The sequence below is a fragment of the Columba livia genome, chromosome 3, assembly GCF_036013475.1.
Source record: "Columba livia isolate bColLiv1 breed racing homer chromosome 3, bColLiv1.pat.W.v2, whole genome shotgun sequence".
Lineage (NCBI taxonomy): Eukaryota > Metazoa > Chordata > Aves > Columbiformes > Columbidae > Columba > Columba livia.
Genome location: NC_088604.1, coordinates 73,358,338 through 73,375,091, shown reverse-complemented (window position 1 = coordinate 73,375,091; position 16,754 = coordinate 73,358,338). Strand labels below are relative to the sequence as shown.

Sequence of the window (16,754 nt, the reverse complement as noted above, 5' to 3'; positions counted from 1 at the left end):
AACAAATAGATTATTTGAATTCTTGTCTAAAATGGTATTGATAGATGTTTTGCCAGATGAGATTGCGTGAGTAGAAGGTTGCCACACCTGTGAAATATTGTGGAAAAGCAGTCAACCCCATATGTTGTTTTTTCCTCTCTCGTGCCAACATCCAAGCCAGCAGAGGCTATATACCTTTATTGCACCTGCTAGGAAGTAGAAATCCTTATAGCATTGGGTCTTGTAATTCCTTTCTGTTGAACTTGAACAAGCAGCATGCCCTCACAGCAAACAAGGCCAACAGCATCCTGGGCTGCATGAGGAAGAATATTGTCAGCAGGTTGAGGGAGGTGGTCCTGCACCTCTGCTCAGCCCTGGTGAGACACATCTGGAATCCTGGCCCCAGTTTTGGGCTCCCCAGTTTGAGAGGGACATGGACATACTGGGTTGAGTTCAGCGAAGGGCCATAAAGATGACTTGAACTAGGAGTGTTCAGGCTGGAGAAAAGATGACTCGGGGATCTTATCCATGCGTATCAATACCTTATGGAGGGAAAGTAAAACAGGCAAAGCCAGGCTCTTCTGGGTGATGACCAGTGACAGGATGAAAGGCAACGGGCACCAACTGAAATGCAGGAATTTCCACCTGAACACAGGAAAACACTTTTTGTGCTGTGAGGGTGATTGAGCACTGGCAGGGGCTCTCCAGAGAGGGTGTGGAGTCTCCATCCCTGGAGATGCTCAAAAGCCAATGGGGCAGGACCCTGAGCAACCCACTGGCTGGCCCTTCTTGAGCAGGGGCGGACTAGGTGATTGCTAGGGCCAGTCAGGGGGAATCTGTGATTCTTGTGTGCCTCTGATTGGGTATTTAGCTGAAATACTGGGCGATGGCAGATACCAAGTTGTATGTTTTCACATATTTTTTCTGAACGGTAACATTAATGAAGTATTATTAACACTATTAGGGGAAAACCTGTGGTTGAGGAACAAAGCTTGAAACAATGTGTGGAATGAAATGTGTTTGGGGCTTTGTTGCACAACTCTTCACATGTTAGTGAGCTCTTACCCACGTAAGTAGTCTCATTGACGTCAGTAGGACTACTCCTATAAGTGTTCACCCATGCAAGCAAGGGTTGCACAATGTGTCCTTGTCTGTAATGTACAAGCGTATGGAACACACTATTTAATTATCACTTCAAACCCCTTTATTTCAGTGGCATATTCATTTAAATATCTCAAATTATACTGCTTTTCCTAGGCCGTATTTTACTGACACAGAGATATCATTACATCCATTACCATAAAATGGAGCAGAGATAGCATCTCTGAAAAATCATCTTTCCTTCTGTTCATTTGAACAGCTGAAAAAAGGGGTGTCAGAAAAAGAAAATCATTCTCTTCCTATGTGTTTTAAATAAATTGGAGTTTCTGACGTTTTTCTGACAGTTTGATGGAGTCAGTACTTTAGTTTCACTGCTTAATTAGTCTGAAGGTAGTCTTTCTTTTCTCCACAAAGAGTTAAATAGGGTTTTTTGTATATTTTAAATGTCAAAGTTTAACTTTTTATAATGAAGCATCTTGTATCTATACTTTATAGAAGTACCAAAGGCAAGGTAAAAAAAAAAAGCATTTTCCAAGATTAATTATTTGGTACTAACTTTTCATATATCAACTTTGCTGGTAAAACATCTGCTGTAGCACTTTTGGTGGGGTTGGGGGAAGATCGTGTTGTACTCTCTAACATTCAAGTGATAAAGCCAGAATCTGTGTTACAAAACCTGATTTTTTGAGACTTTTGGAATTAGAGACTTTTCTGAAACTGCTGTAAGATAGTGTATATGAATAACTGGAGTTAGATATCTTTGGAATTGTGAGATGCTGTAAGAATACAGTGTTATAATTTAGAAAAATGAGCCTATTCTACTTTGTAAAGAGGATAGATGTTACTAATTCAGACTAGTGATACCTTCACAGAGAGATGATCTCTAATGCTGAAAAAATCTTTTAAGGTAATAGTTAAAATATGAAAATATGATAGTTAAAATATGGAAAAAAAACTTGATTGCTTTAAGCTGAAATAAGAAAAGCTGATATTGGATTTTTTTTTTAATAGAAAATTCATTAGTAGCCTGAAGAAATTAACTGGGAAATGTGCTAAACTCTTCTACAGCTTGAGTCTTTTAATTAAAATCAGATGTCTTTTTTTAACATATATGCATTGGTTCAGCCTTCAGTTTATTATGCTTAAAGTACAGCTGGCAGATGATACTCTTTGGGTTAATCAGTATGTCAGGATCTTAACAGTGCTTTAGATCAGGTAAGAATAGCAAATCCTGATCTGTGGCAGTACTAGGACCTTACCTAGAGCACCAAAGTAGAGAACACTCAGGTGTCCAGTATTGTTGGTAGGTAGTGTATTATTTGACTATGTGCAGCTGTTATTTAAACAGTTCTGTGCCCTTGGAAATTGTCCTAACATGTCTGCTAATGTAATTGTTAAGATGAAGTGAGATGCTTCTTTCAGAAGGAAGAATATTCTGTTTCCTGTTTGGTGAAGCGAGACTTGACATGGGCATGCAGTATCCTTCAAGGGAGGTTTCACCATACTGGATCTTGTTTGTAGAAGTTAAGTCGCATTTTAGTGAACAGCACTATACATTTTAAGTATATTATAAAGCATTTGCGGAACTTTATTAATGGGAGTTCATTTGAAGAAACAAATCAGCAGTAAAATTTAGTAATAAAGACAATGGGACTACTGTTGACCTAGAAGTTTACTCAAGAAGGAAACTACTCCAGGATCAGGTGTCAAATGGGAGGAAGACATTACGTCAGACAGAAGGTATTACTGGAGAAGTCATAAAACAAGAACTTGGTCACAACACCTCTACCCAAGGGAAGAGTTAAGGCATTTTTGCCTTGTTTAATCGTTAGATTTTAAGTAGTTTAATTTATAGCTGCATATGATCTTCCCAGACATTACACATGTGCAAGTCCTGAGTGTCTTGACATTTTTCATCATGAGTTATGAATGAACTGCGTTTTAGTACTTGTCACCACTAGCTGAGTATTACTGGTCAGGTGTATTTTGGGCAGGAGACAAGGTATCCTGGCTGTGTGTGCCGCATAAGAGAATAAAAAAGAACAAATAATTATAAGCCATAATGAGATGTTCCTTATATGTTTACAAATACATTTTTATTTCTGTGTGATGTGTTATTTTTAATTACGTTGATAATTATTTTTATCAGTAACCCTGAGATGATACATAGCTTTCTCTTCAAGCAAAAACTTGAAATTAATTTGACTACAGTTTGCAAGTCCTTAAACATGTCTGTATTCCTATTGTAGCATTGTGCAGAGTGTTAATTAAATTCCCAAATTTGGTCCACCTGGAACTACCTCAGAGTTACTCCAGTGTGCTGATTAGAACTGGAGAGAAGCTACTCTCAAACCAAGAAAGTAACAGAGTTTGAAAAAGCCCCATACATCAAATAGTGGAGAGTATTACAGCATTACACTATATGCGTCCTGTGCAGGATTGTGCCATTCAGACAATCGCAATGTGTATTGGTACCCTATGAAAAATGATGATTCAAATTAGGAACACATTTATCTCAGGCGTATATATAATTCCTGTGGAAAGATTATAGGCCTTTTAACTCTAGCTAATGAAAACTGATTTCATCAACACTCTTCTATGCCATTTTTGCTTTTTAAATTAATATTGAAGCAGTGCTCAGAGCTGCCAGTACTATGCAGTTCTTGAGTGCTGGATTTTGGGAGACACGACCAGCTGAGTATCAGTAGATGTCCAGGGCTTAAGCTTGCAAGAGGCTGCTAATATCAGAAAAAATACTGTGGAAGTTGGTGGAGACTGTAGGCTCTTATGTCCACATGTTGCTCACCATCTGGCCTGGTCAGGTGCTGAGATAGATACAACCATGTTTTTTTCATCAGGAAAAGGGGATTTGAATTACAGAATACAAGACGAGGCTGCCTTCTTTCTCTATGAATGCATTCCATCTCTGTTTGGCCGAGCTGGGTTTTATTCTCTTTCTAGAACTTCAGCAATGCTGCTGGTGTCCTGACTGACATGTTGCATCATGTGCTGCTGTAGCTGCTGCACTTGATTGTGAATGAAACTCTGACCTAAACATAAACAGAGCTTGCAGTGTTATGCAGAGACTGGAGGCTGGCATAATTGGGCATTCATCTTTATATGAAGATTTGAAATGTAGGTGAAGAAAACATATGTCCTTTTTAAATTCCAAAATTGACAGCGTAGTCTTTTTCTGTACCACATTATTGTTTTTCACTGCTAATGCTGTGCACACCGGAACTGCACATTGCCTTTTTTTCTAGCAATGCAGGTGGCAGTTGGAGTAGGAGGGGCAAAAAAAGTGAAGGGAGTGTCTCACAGATGAGTTTTTTTAGTTTATTTTTCAAGAAAAGAGAAATTAAAAAGAGGTTTGACCATTCTGATGGGTTCTTGTTAATTATTATAGTTTTTGCCAGAGCAGTAATGTCAAGTTTCACGGAGTCTGGGCACTTGGTTGTGTTACATTCCTGTATACTTAAATGGATTAAGATAAAAAGTCTGACTTGAAAAGGATATTCCAAAACTGACTGTGCCTGTGGTTTTGAATCCTGATGCTTTGAACAAAGAAGGGATTCATTTAATGGGATTAATGCTTAATCCAGATGAAGCAATGTACACACATGCCTTGAATGCTTTTGAAAATAACTACAAATATCATTTATAAGGTTTTGTAGAAAGATACAGAGGGGTGATATTTGTGTAAGAAAGAGATGGGTCAAGACAGCTTTGAATAAAGGAGAGCAGAGGCAGAGTTGTGTTCAAATTAGCTCTTCTAGATTACTTTCAGATATTTTTAAGGCTCCTTTTTTGTACAAATATGGCATTTATTTTCAAGTTCTGATTTTGAGGAAGTGTTACATGTCTGTTCATTTTCATATTCCAAATTAGAAGATTTATTTTAATACTTTCCATATTTTTTAACTTGAGGTAAGGTTGTTTTCTGTTTCAGATAATACCTTTTCTGGAAAGTGTTAATCATCGTGATTTGATTTTTCTTAATTATTTTTAATGGCTTGCAGATTTTCTATGTAGCACAAAATATTGTTACTTTGAGAAATTATGACTTTGTCCATATTTACTGTGACTCTGTGCTTAATCTAATTTCAAGGAAGTGTTGTTTATTAAACTAAACAAGCCAATTGTTGTTGCTGGGTTTGGTTGGTTATGTTTTTTAACTTAACTATTTTTTTAATGTTAACAGATGCAACATTTATAACATTTACGGTTATTTCCTTTCATCTTTATTAACAATAGTTTTCTTGATAACTGAAGTTAATCCAGGGTTTTTTTAATATTGACCAGTATATACCTTCACAATGTGTTTTCATTGGGTGTTGTCTAACTGGGCAAAAAGTATATCATATACATCAAACACGGTTGCAAGCGCTTCGAGGATCCCAATGACAGCAGTTTTTTAGAGTGTACCTAGGATAAAATGCTGAGACTCAATAAATATTCGGCCAGCTCATCAATTTTTATCCGTTCTCCTCTGCCTCCCCATATGCCCTCCAGCCTGGGAACCAGAAACTTTAGGTGAAAACTAAAACTCTTGCCCAATTATGAGACTTGATTAAGCTAGTGGCTTTAGAAAAAAGACCAAATATCACAACACTAATGAAAAAATTGCAAGGCTTGCTAATGATGTGACTGACTCATGTCGTTGCTAAATGGAGCAGATTTTTAAACACAGCTCTAGGCTTCAATTCTTTTTAGCTCATTCAGTCAGTTCTGCCTTATACTGTGAAGCTGTTTTCAGAGGAGAGTGCAGCCTAGATTGAGAGTCAGAGAGTGGAGCCGTTGGTTGATTCGGTATTACACAGGTTATCTTAATATCTAAGAAATATTTTAAATATTTTAGGCAGCATAAAAATTTCAAAGCAAAAATATAATTTTCAAGTGGGTTTATTTGCCTTTTATTTTAAGGGAAGGCTGCTGGTGGCTGGCTGAAAGGCAAGGAGTAATTACTGGTAATTGATGTTTGAAGGAGGTCTTGTTTCTTAGTTTATTTTGGAATCCAGCTGTGCTGTATCTGGGATAGTAAACAAACAGTGTGAAGGAGCGTTCTTATGCGCTCGATGTTTTTTTGGTCTGTGCTGGTACACTGCTAGAATTGTTCTTGGCTGTGCATTGTCCAAACTCAGTGAGTGGTGTCCCAGGCAGGTCCTGGAAAATTGCTCTGGAGCAGGGTCAGGCTGAGGATGGTTCCCAGCAGGCAGTCAGCATGTATTCCTGTTCCAGTTTTCCCTCATTTTCATTGTTGGAGGTCAAGAGAGCTTAATCGTAAGGATGGAGGAATTTGTAAGCCACTTGGTTTCAGGTCAGTGAGCAGCCCTAGACATACTTGGTTTACTTACTGGTGTAGACAAACCTACAGTGTTGCCTTGTACAGTGCCATTATGATTTAAACCAGTCAAGTGAGTTGCTAAGATGCTGAGTTTGGTATACTTTGTCACATCTGCTCAACAAGCAGTTTCTCCCTTAGGATATAAGTGTTTTATATCTTTTTTACCTTTTTACCTTTTTTTTTTTCTTTTCTTTTTTTTTTTCCCCCAAGTGTTGATATCCTGCTTTTTCCAAAGAGCATTTCACTGGCATCTTAAGAGGACAACAGCATCTCAGACTGTGACAGTGTTTACAGTTTCTATCTCTCCTAAACCCTAACATAGGCATTATGAAGATTGTGGTAATCAACAGGGTGAATGTGAACACATTTATTACATGAATCTTACTATTCCATAAGCTCCGCCCACTGTTACGCTTAATTCTTTATTGGTCATTCAAATATGCATTTCATTTGGAAACTGTCTTCACCCACTTGAGGGTTCTTGAAAAATATTTGTGCCAATACCTGTGAAATTATCTGCTTGCATAGCATGCCCAGCTGCAAGGAAAGTTCCCTAATTTTCAATCATCTTACTTAGTTTTTTGTTTTGTGTTTGTTGTTTGTTTGTTTGTGTTTTTTTTTTTTTCTAGTGCTACAGATTTTCTTTTTGACTTATGGAGCTGTTGGTTTACTTACACTGGGCAGTGGGAGATTTCTCTGTGAATTCACTTAATCTCTTTCAGGGTTTTACACTATGAAATGCTGGAGTTGTTGAAGTGACAGCTTTGTTGGTAGATGCAAAGGGGAATCCAGGCTTGAGTGGGCCAGGCAATCACCAAATCAATCAATCTAGTCCTAGTACACTGTTGAAATATATAAAAAGAAAAACCAGATTGTTGTGGTGGTTTGGAATCTCTGTGAATAACTATTCCTCTTCAAATAGCTCTACTAAACTTGCTAAATTACCTTCAAATAAAGGTTTCTTTATTCTTTTCCCCTAATTAAATGAAGCCCATTTTTAAAGTATTAATCATAGGACCACTGAAAAGATAATTATGTGTTAAACCAGAGTATCACAAATGTTTGACTTCCAATTTTATGTTGAAATTACTGGACTCTGATACATAGTAGCAATATTTGTATTTTCTATAGTTAGTTTACTAAAATAACAAAGGGAAGAAATCCACCCACAACTCTGTCTTTAACTATATATATTTCTGCTATTAATTTTAGTGAAAAAGAAACTCTATGTAATAGATTGTGAGGGAAAAAACAAACAACAAACCCCCCAAAAAAAGCCCCAACCCTGAAGCCCAGAACATTCTTATACATGCTTCATTGAAAGCTGAGGAGTTATTTAAAAAAAAACAACCCACAAACACAAGCACCACCACAAAACCAAAAACAAATCAACCCCCCCCCCAAAAAAAAAAAAAAAGGAAGCCAACCAATCAAACCCCCCCAACCCAACCGCAAAACACAAACCTGAAATTCTGATATCTTGTCATGATCTATGCCAGTTAGATGAACAGTTTGAGACTCAGGCACATGCAAAGTAGAAAAACACGGCTATTGCTTATTTGGTAGAGTGCACCAATACATCATTTTATAGAAATACTATAAGTAAATATAATGGTTTCTGTTCTATCATTTGATTTACCCTTTGCACTCCTAACATCTTGGAATTACTGTCCTGCCAGAAAGATCATTCCCTCTGGCAGTAAATCGACCTTTGGCTAATCAAGGAGTTGCCTGTTGGGTGATGTTTGGGGACACACTATCTTCTGCCATCTGCTTTGTGTGCAGCTTTGTCAAGTTTGTATCATCTTACCTTATAATAAATGAGGCACACAACACAATAAGGTGAAACACTTGCATAAAACCCAGCATTTATTGAAAAGCTGTATTTCAACTTACTATTCAGACAGGGTTAGCCAAGAAATGCAAAAAAGGAAACCAAACCAACCTTGATGAATGTTTTCCGTGTTGATGAATGAACTTTTAAACTTTTAAAAACAAAGAGAGCAAGAAAGCAGAAAAAGACCAAAGAGAGCATTTCAAATCAAGATGTACGAAGAGGACCTAAGTGGGTGTGCTGGTCAGGAAGAGAGGAGCTGCTGAGCTTGCACAACTGGCAGACAGCTGGAGCTGTTTCTTTGCCTATGGTTTGTTCAGAGGGAAATGAAAAAAGGGAGAGCTTATCTGATACATGTGTCCTTTTGCATGATACTTTTATTATAATTTTCATTATTTAATCACAAATCCGGAACAAATAACGCGTGTGTAAAACATGACAAAGATAATCATCACTGAAATGCGAGTTTATCACTTTAAAATACGAATACATGGGAGAAAGGTGGTTTGAAGTGAGTGTGTTTAATTGAACAGGATGAATGTGTAAATCAGGAAGGCAAACTCCAGGGTATAGAAGGAATGAATGAACATTCAACCCAAATTCCAGATTCTTCCTTCAATTCCCAGAGGAATGAGGTTCATTCCAGTCCTTCTGTGCTTTCTGGCCTGCTGCATGCCAGGCTGTTGGCCAGAATTCAGCCCTCCCAAGTGATGGTCCCCCATGATAACTTCCACAGCTCTGTCAGAGGGAAGACAGGTTCCAGATATAAGAGGCAATGCTTTCTGAGGATGCATGGAAAGAAACAAGGGGAGCTGTTGTTTGGACTTTTTCGAGATACTACATTTTTCTTAGCTGAGCATATTACAAAATCATATTAGTTACTCTGGTTTTCCAGTATGTGAGGCGATACCTCTGTTGGCTGAAAAATCTTTCATGTGGCACATGTGTACTTGTTTTTACATGCATTGTGATCTAAATTTATAGACTTTCACCTAAGGTTAAACAATCAAAGTAGTGGGCGTCTTGTTTTGTTGTCCCCACACTGTTAGTCTCCTGATTTCATTGATTTAGAAAGTGCTTTTTCTTCTTTACTAATGAAAATCAGGATACTCCTTTAGCTCTCTTAATTCATCTGATCCAGGTCTGGAGATTCTTGTAATGAAGTGGGAATGCTGTTATTCGAGTCTGTGATATCCACTGGGACCTGCTGCCTATATGGATTAAGAGTAAAATGGGTATTTTAAGGCAGGTTTGGGCTGATGTGGTGGGAATGATGTGTTGCAGTTGGTGTGGGGAGAGTGACATGTGGCTGCACTCTGCAGGCCGGAGCTGTTGCTTTGTGTTCTGATATTGCTTTTGTAGTAAACATTTGTAAGACATCTTAAAGGTTATAGTTGTTGACTACCATTTAAATTACACTGTTGCTGTTTTCAGCATGTTCTGATACTGCGTGAAGCATAAAATAGGAAAATTGATCTTATTCGATAGCACAAATACCCTCCAAAAGAGGTCAGTGTTGCTTGGAGGGGAGTTACTCTTCTGTCTAACCTAGCCTTCTTTTTGTGGAGAATTTACACGTATGTTTGTATACACTCAACCCAAGAGGAAAAGACTTATGTAGTCATTAGAGCGGTTGTTACTCCTCTTCCCTCAGATCTCATTAAGGCCGTTGTACTGGGCGTGCGCGCTTCCTTCGTGGCAGCTCAGTCCCTCGGGACAGCTGCGCTGCTGCCCTCCCTCAGGCAGCCCCAGCACTCCGGGGCTCACCTCCCTGCGGCCAGTGCTTTTATTCGGGGCATTTGCAAAGAGTATGATCACACTGTAATTATTTTTTTAATTTGGGAATGTATTTTTGGTTGTGTCTGGGATCTGAGATTTCTGAATTTTGCTTCTTGAGATGTGTACTGGCATTTTCTTTATGTTGCAAATATTGTAAAGGCCTTTTACCTACAATTACTTTTATTTTGATAACTCAAATTACTAAGGCATTGGAAGCATGCATGTGAAAACAGTTTATATTTCTAAAGTTACTTCAGTAACTACAGTATTTAAAAATTGCGGTTGATTTTGATGTTCTGTAATAGTTTTTGTTGGTTTTGCTGCCACATGCAGTGCAAAGGCTAAATTTGATGTTCTACAAGAAATACCAGTTCACTTTTTAGTCTCCTACCACCTATTTCTTTATCAATATATCATCTTGCATATCTTAGAATAAGTAATTTTAGAATCATAATCATTGCAATAAATTCCTTTGTGGCCATTTTTCTTAGGGAATATTTGTGTGTACTCCTGCAGGGGACTTTTTGTACACAGTATCTTGTTGGATATGCTTTGCTTCTGGTATTTTCTATATGACAGCTCACTTTTTTAATGGGATATTGTTCTGTCTGGGAGGAGACAATTTAAATAGGCATGTATTCCATCAGCATGTTATACAAAAGGATGTTGATTGTTGCTGGCATCTAGGTGTTGTTTCGTGCAAGGAATTTCATGCCAATAGTGTAATCAATTAATATTCTCTCTTTCAGGTTTAACGGATGAAAAAGTGAAGGCCTATCTTTCTCTTCACCCCCAGGTACTGGATGAGTTTGTGTCAGAAAGTGTAAGTGCAGAAACTGTGGAAAAATGGCTAAAAAGGAAAAATAACAGACAGGAAGGTAAGTCCATTTTATTTGTGATTAATATTTAGCTTTGAACAGCTCAGCTCTTATTTTTACCTCTAAAAAGGAAACCTAGTTTTGGTAAAACTTGACTGTTATAATCTTTATATCTAGGTTCCACCATTTTTTAAATGCCAAAAGAGGTTAGCTTTCTTTTTTTTTTTTTCCTTTGCCTTAATATTTTCAGCTTGTTGGCATTTCTATTTTGGAATATACTGGTATTTATTTTGGAGGTTCTTTTTACTGATTTTGAGTTACAAATACTGTTCCCACCAATCTGTAATATCTTGTACATTAGTGTATGTTTTGAGAACATAATTTCATCTTCTTGGATCTTGATTTGGTAAGTTTTGAATTAAAATTATGCAGTATATACAGGATATAAGCTGGGTATATAATCTCAAACATTCCTATTTGCAACATGTATTAAGTCAACTTTAGATATGAACGTTGACACAGAGGCTCTTTAACAAGCTCTTGAATTCTGGGGGTGTTTCTGTCAGGTTGCTTTAGGTATAAGCCATCACTGACTAGACTCAGAAAACTTTCTTATCAGTTGACCTGTGTTGACAATGATCGTAAATTTTTCAATGATGTTAAATTTTGTGAGATTGTATGCAAGCATAAGATTCGTGCAATTCTAACAATGATTTGGAATGTACCAGGTAAGATGCAAAAGAGGAGATTACTAAGAAGGTGAGGAAGGAAACACAGATTTTACTCTGCATGTGCATTGCTCTGTGGCTGACTTCTAAGTTGCTTGGTGTTTAGGTTCTGGTGATAATTCCTATTTTAAATAGAGGGCCTATGGCTACTCCCTAGGCAATAACTCTGTGTTTTTTGAAGAATTATGGAAGAAGAAAATGGTGGGCAAGGGACAGAGAAGACTATATCGCGATAGGCTTCACCACCAAAATCTATGTTTCTGATACTAAGGTGATATATTGTTCTTGGTTTAAAGAGGTTACCTAATAGAAGAGTAACAGTATGTAGCAATAGATCACCTGTTTATTACTTTCTTTATGGTTTACAAACTTCAGTACTGTAGGATGACTATTGTTATAATCCACAAATGCAATCAGAAAATCAGTGTTATGAATCAAGAGAATAAGTCATGACAATGTTTTTTTGTAGACAGAAAAAGTACTTTAATGTTACCAGAAACAAATACTACTTATTTCAAAGACTTGTGTTCATGTGGAAATGATTTTTTATTTCCTATGGTGATTGAAATAATTATTAGAAATCATTCCTTGTTTGAAATACGGTTTATGGGTGAAGGATTTTGATGCTAAAACTGAATGAATGCTTTGGATAACATTGCAGCTTCAAGAATCTTCTGTTGCTGAGTTGAATTTATAATGAGTTACTCAAGGTTTCCCTTTATTTGGGAGGATGTAAAAGTGCGCTTGTGAAAGTGCTCATACTTTTTTTTTTTTAAGCCAGTAGCAAAAACAAAGTAACTGCTGCCCATTGTCTTAGTTAAGTTTTAACACTAATAGCTGCAATAGTGTGGTTTGTCCATTGTTTTCTTAAATTTTAAAACTTCTTTTTAATGGCTAGCTCTCCACAAACTGTTGAATTAAAAGTGTCAAGCAATAGCTATGCTATCATTATCGTTCAGCTTCATATCTGTTATCATCAAGCGGGTCTTTCGGCCTGCATTTCTGCCTTCTTTGTGCTGACAGTAATCTTTAAGGTGGATGTATTTATTACACTAGAGACAGTTAGGCAGATGTGGCTTTCGTAGTGTATTATTTTTAGATTAAAATAAGCAGAACCAGATTTAAGACTACACTGGCAGAGTCAAAAAGAGTAATTTGAATGCATTTTGTTTATAAAATGAAACAGATGCTGATTAGCCTAAGCTGTGATTTTCTTCTAGAAAGATAAAGGCTATAGCCAAATAAAATGTCTCTGATAACAAAACATCTTAATTTGTCAGATTGCAACATTTTTAGGAAAGAGACTTGCTAGATGATTTACTTGGTTTACATTAGATATATACAAATCCTACTGCCAGTGAAAAATGAGGAGGAGAGATGGAACCAGTTCTTTTGTTTTCAGCATGGCTCTCTGACTTAAAGTGAACACATAGCCTAAGTCACTTTACATCAACAGGGATATAATTTTCTCTGTATCTGTCTTGCTTTAGTGTAGTCTACTTTACAAAGTTTTATATCATATAATGTGATACAGACAGAAAAATAAGCTTTGTTTTTATTAGAAAGTTGCCAGGCAGGCAAAGTGCTGTTTTCAGATCTTTGGCTTAGTGTCCATACTCTCATACGTTGGTGACGCACAACAGTCATTAACCTATATGCAGAAATTGTGTCCTGCCCAATTTACAGGCATCCAGCTGTGTGGACCTTCAGCCAGAAGTCAGTGGGCCTGCAGCCAAGGTAGTTTATCTGAATTTCATTAGCATGAATATAAACTCAAATGTCTGATTTGGACTTCAGTGAACGCCATTTATCTGTGACTGAGACTCGCTGAATAAGTTACTTTACGTGTATTTTTTTTTTTAACCCAAAATACTGGAAAGGGAGGCAATCAGTAAACACTGTGGTGTTTAAGGTATAACTGTACACCAAAATATCATGAGTTATGTTATCACTGTGTGCCAGATAAATCTTGTACATGTGACAGTAAATATTAGACTTAGTGTTGCTCACGACAGGTTGATAGTGATCTGTATGGGAATATAAGATGTTTATTATTTTTTTTTTTTAATTGGAGAAAACCTCCAAAGGCAGCACTGGGAAGGAACGCTGCACATACTGGTATTTGGGTATTCACATCAACTTTTTGAAGCCTGACTATTACCTACCAATAAAATACATGCTCAAAACACACCCAGGCCTCTTTTGTTGCACACAGCATTCCCAAAGAACTCTGTTTGTAATAAACTAATACTTGAGTTTTAAATTTTTCATATCCAGATCATGGCTGAATTAGGCAGGACTCTGAATGGAACTGGAGCACAAACTGGACTGCTTCTTATGCAAAGTATTTTTGATTGTTTTTTGCAAGCAAAATTTAACCAAGTAAAAAGGCATCTTGACTAAAGAAACTGATTAGATATTTAGGCGTTCATTTTAACTGATCTTTAAAGTTGTTTACAGGTTAGCTGTGAAGTGAACTTGTTTACAGGTTAAGCTTATTACTTGTACTCTGAGGTCTGGTCTGTACTTCATGCATTATGGCCTCATGGGATGTTTTATGAAGTTTAAAGATCAGAAAAACATCTTTGTATAGACACAGTAAAAAGTTCTTTTGCTTGTATGTCTAATCTTACTGGAGGTGCTCGTGTTAGTTATATCAAAAGGATACATGGTCTTACTTTAAAAATTAGTTAAACGTACATCTTCCTAGCAGTAGATTTTTTCAATGGACTTTACAAGGAGATTTTTTTTTTTCCCCCAGATGGCCAGTTATAAGACTCTCAGAACTCACAATACTTCTTCTGTTTGCCCTTTCCATATAATTCAAGCAAAAGTATCACATGGTTGTAGCAAGAGCTGTAAGATTATGGAAGTTTTAGGCTATGCTGGATAGATCCTTGTCTCCCAACACATTTCTCAGAAAAGTATTTATGAACTCCAGCCTTCATTGTATTATTTGAAGCTTCACTGCCACAACGGTAAAATGAGGCTAAGCACATTGGTTATAAGTCAGATGCATGTCTTTTACACAGCTAGTACTGAATTTCACAGATGTCTTGCGAATTTTTTAATGGCATTTTTGTATAGGAAGAAAGGACAAACTGTACTGACAGAATTTCTGCTTGGAAAGCTGCCTGTGTCACCTCTCACTCTATGCGAGTAAGGTCCTCACTTCCCAAAGGGGATGGCTCTCCTGGTTTTAGGTAAAGTGGGGATCAGGTATAGAAGAAAAAAGTCATACTATTAACTGCACGGTGCAGTGGAAGACACACAGTTTCAGTTCTGCCTTCTTCTAGCTCAGCAAATGCAGAGTATTGAACATCTGTGGACAAGTCAGGGCATTTAGAATTGATTTCTTGGATGATATTCTGCATGTGGAGAATATTCCACATTTGTTGAGTTTGCGATTAAATTTGTATTCCCTTGGCACGTATAACTAAAGTTTCAAAACAATTGCAGTGAGTAGCAGTTTGGATTCATATGTTCTTAATTTTATATAAAAAAGCATCTTTTTGATTTTGAATGATCAATGCATATTTTTAGGCAAATATTTAGTTCTTTTGAAAACCTGAGCATGTAATTCTTAGGCTTTTTACAAGGGTTGGGATGAGAAAAAAAAAAATAAAAAATTGCACTGCTTCCAAATGAGTAGTTCAGAATCGAGAAGCAACATTATAATTGTCAAATATGTGTGAAATCATGTGGAAAAATGGTTTTTAAGACAGGCATGAAGACAATTGTGAATTTTTACTCACAATGGTGGAAGAAGCTAATAAACTGAGTAACTCTTTTGACCCAACCCAATCTATGTGATTCTGGCTAAACCTGATTGTTGCCAAGAGATTTTTTTACTGAAGAGACTGTAAATATCAGATGAATATAAACCACAAAATTTCATTAATGATCATATTTATTAATATATTGTTTAATCTTAATTTTCAAAAATTATTCATAACCTGTGCAATTTGTATGACCATCGCAAAGTATTTGCAATATGCAGGGAGAATGGATGACATTTGTTTGCTTGTCCTAGTGGCATGTGACTTAATTGTACATTTCTAGTGTTTGAGTGTATTCTATGAAAGATGTAATGACATCCAGAATTGCTTTCTTGGTAGGGCATTAAACTCTGATGCAGACATTGTTTCCCCTGTAGTTTAATTGGGTTTTTAAAATCAGTGCAGAAATCTGCATCCCCTGATCTATCTCATTCTCAGATACCTCTAAAGCATCACAGGGTTCTCCTGAGTCTAAATGAATATATTCCATATCACTGTATCTTCCGGCTGAGTGGCCAGACCTCTACTGGGAAGGGTCTGATTATAGAATACAAAAATGGAAACCATGGGAAGAAGTCACTTTGAAATTACCTTCTCATTGCTGCTTTTCTTACACTCACGTTGGTCTTCATTCCATTTTCTTTTTGTTCCCCCCCTCGCCCTATATGTCTGTATAGCACCCTCCACAGAATTTTGTCCTGCTGGTTATGGACCTTTCTTTCTGATCCATACATTAGTTTTCTTGGCCACTTCTTCCACTTTCTACTCCAGAGCCTTGTTTGTCGAAGTGCATGGTCATGTGCTTAATTTTTCCTGAACTTGGACACATTAGCAATAGCTGTATATGTTATTTTCTTCCACCAATACTTGTAAAACCATGTAAAGCTATGTATCGTGAGAACCTAAGGTTCTTTTCTACCATGCAGATGCTGATGCTAAGTAATTTCTAAATAGAATTTAAAATTTTTTAAAATGGAAAATTGTATATAAAAGAGTACATTCAGTACGCAGTATGACACGGATTATACACACTCATATGTTACTGTCTGTTAAGTGCAGTGGTCTTAATGCATTTACAGGAGATCAAAATTTCATAACTGACTTGTTTTAAAAAGCAAAACAAACAAAAAACCCTAAGAAATTAGAAAATTAATTGTTTAATAAAATGTTACCGTGCTATTGCTTTTATGTTTGTTCAGGATGTATAGTTCTCAAGAAATTATCACAATTTTTCCTGGGCTTTGAAAAACAGTAAGATAGATTATCTTTGGATAAGTCCAAGATACCGCCATTCTCATACTAATATTTCCATTATTACTCCATTTCCATTTATGGACTTCATAATATAATACTTTGTTGTAACCTGCTGCACATTCAAGTAAGAAGCGAATG

The 16,754-nt window shown here is 36.7% G+C and overlaps 1 protein-coding gene across 2 annotated transcripts in view; it reads left to right on the top strand.

Annotated features, from left to right (window-relative positions):
• Window positions 1-16,754, top strand: part of PDE10A (phosphodiesterase 10A) — a 380,239-nt gene that overhangs the window by 255,997 nt on the left and 107,488 nt on the right. For both annotated transcript variants that reach the window (XM_065057593.1, XM_065057592.1), the window contains exon 2: window positions 10,787-10,915. In XM_065057593.1, coding sequence (XP_064913665.1) covers window positions 10,787-10,915 — 129 coding nt within the window. The remainder of the gene's footprint in view (window positions 1-10,786; window positions 10,916-16,754) is intronic.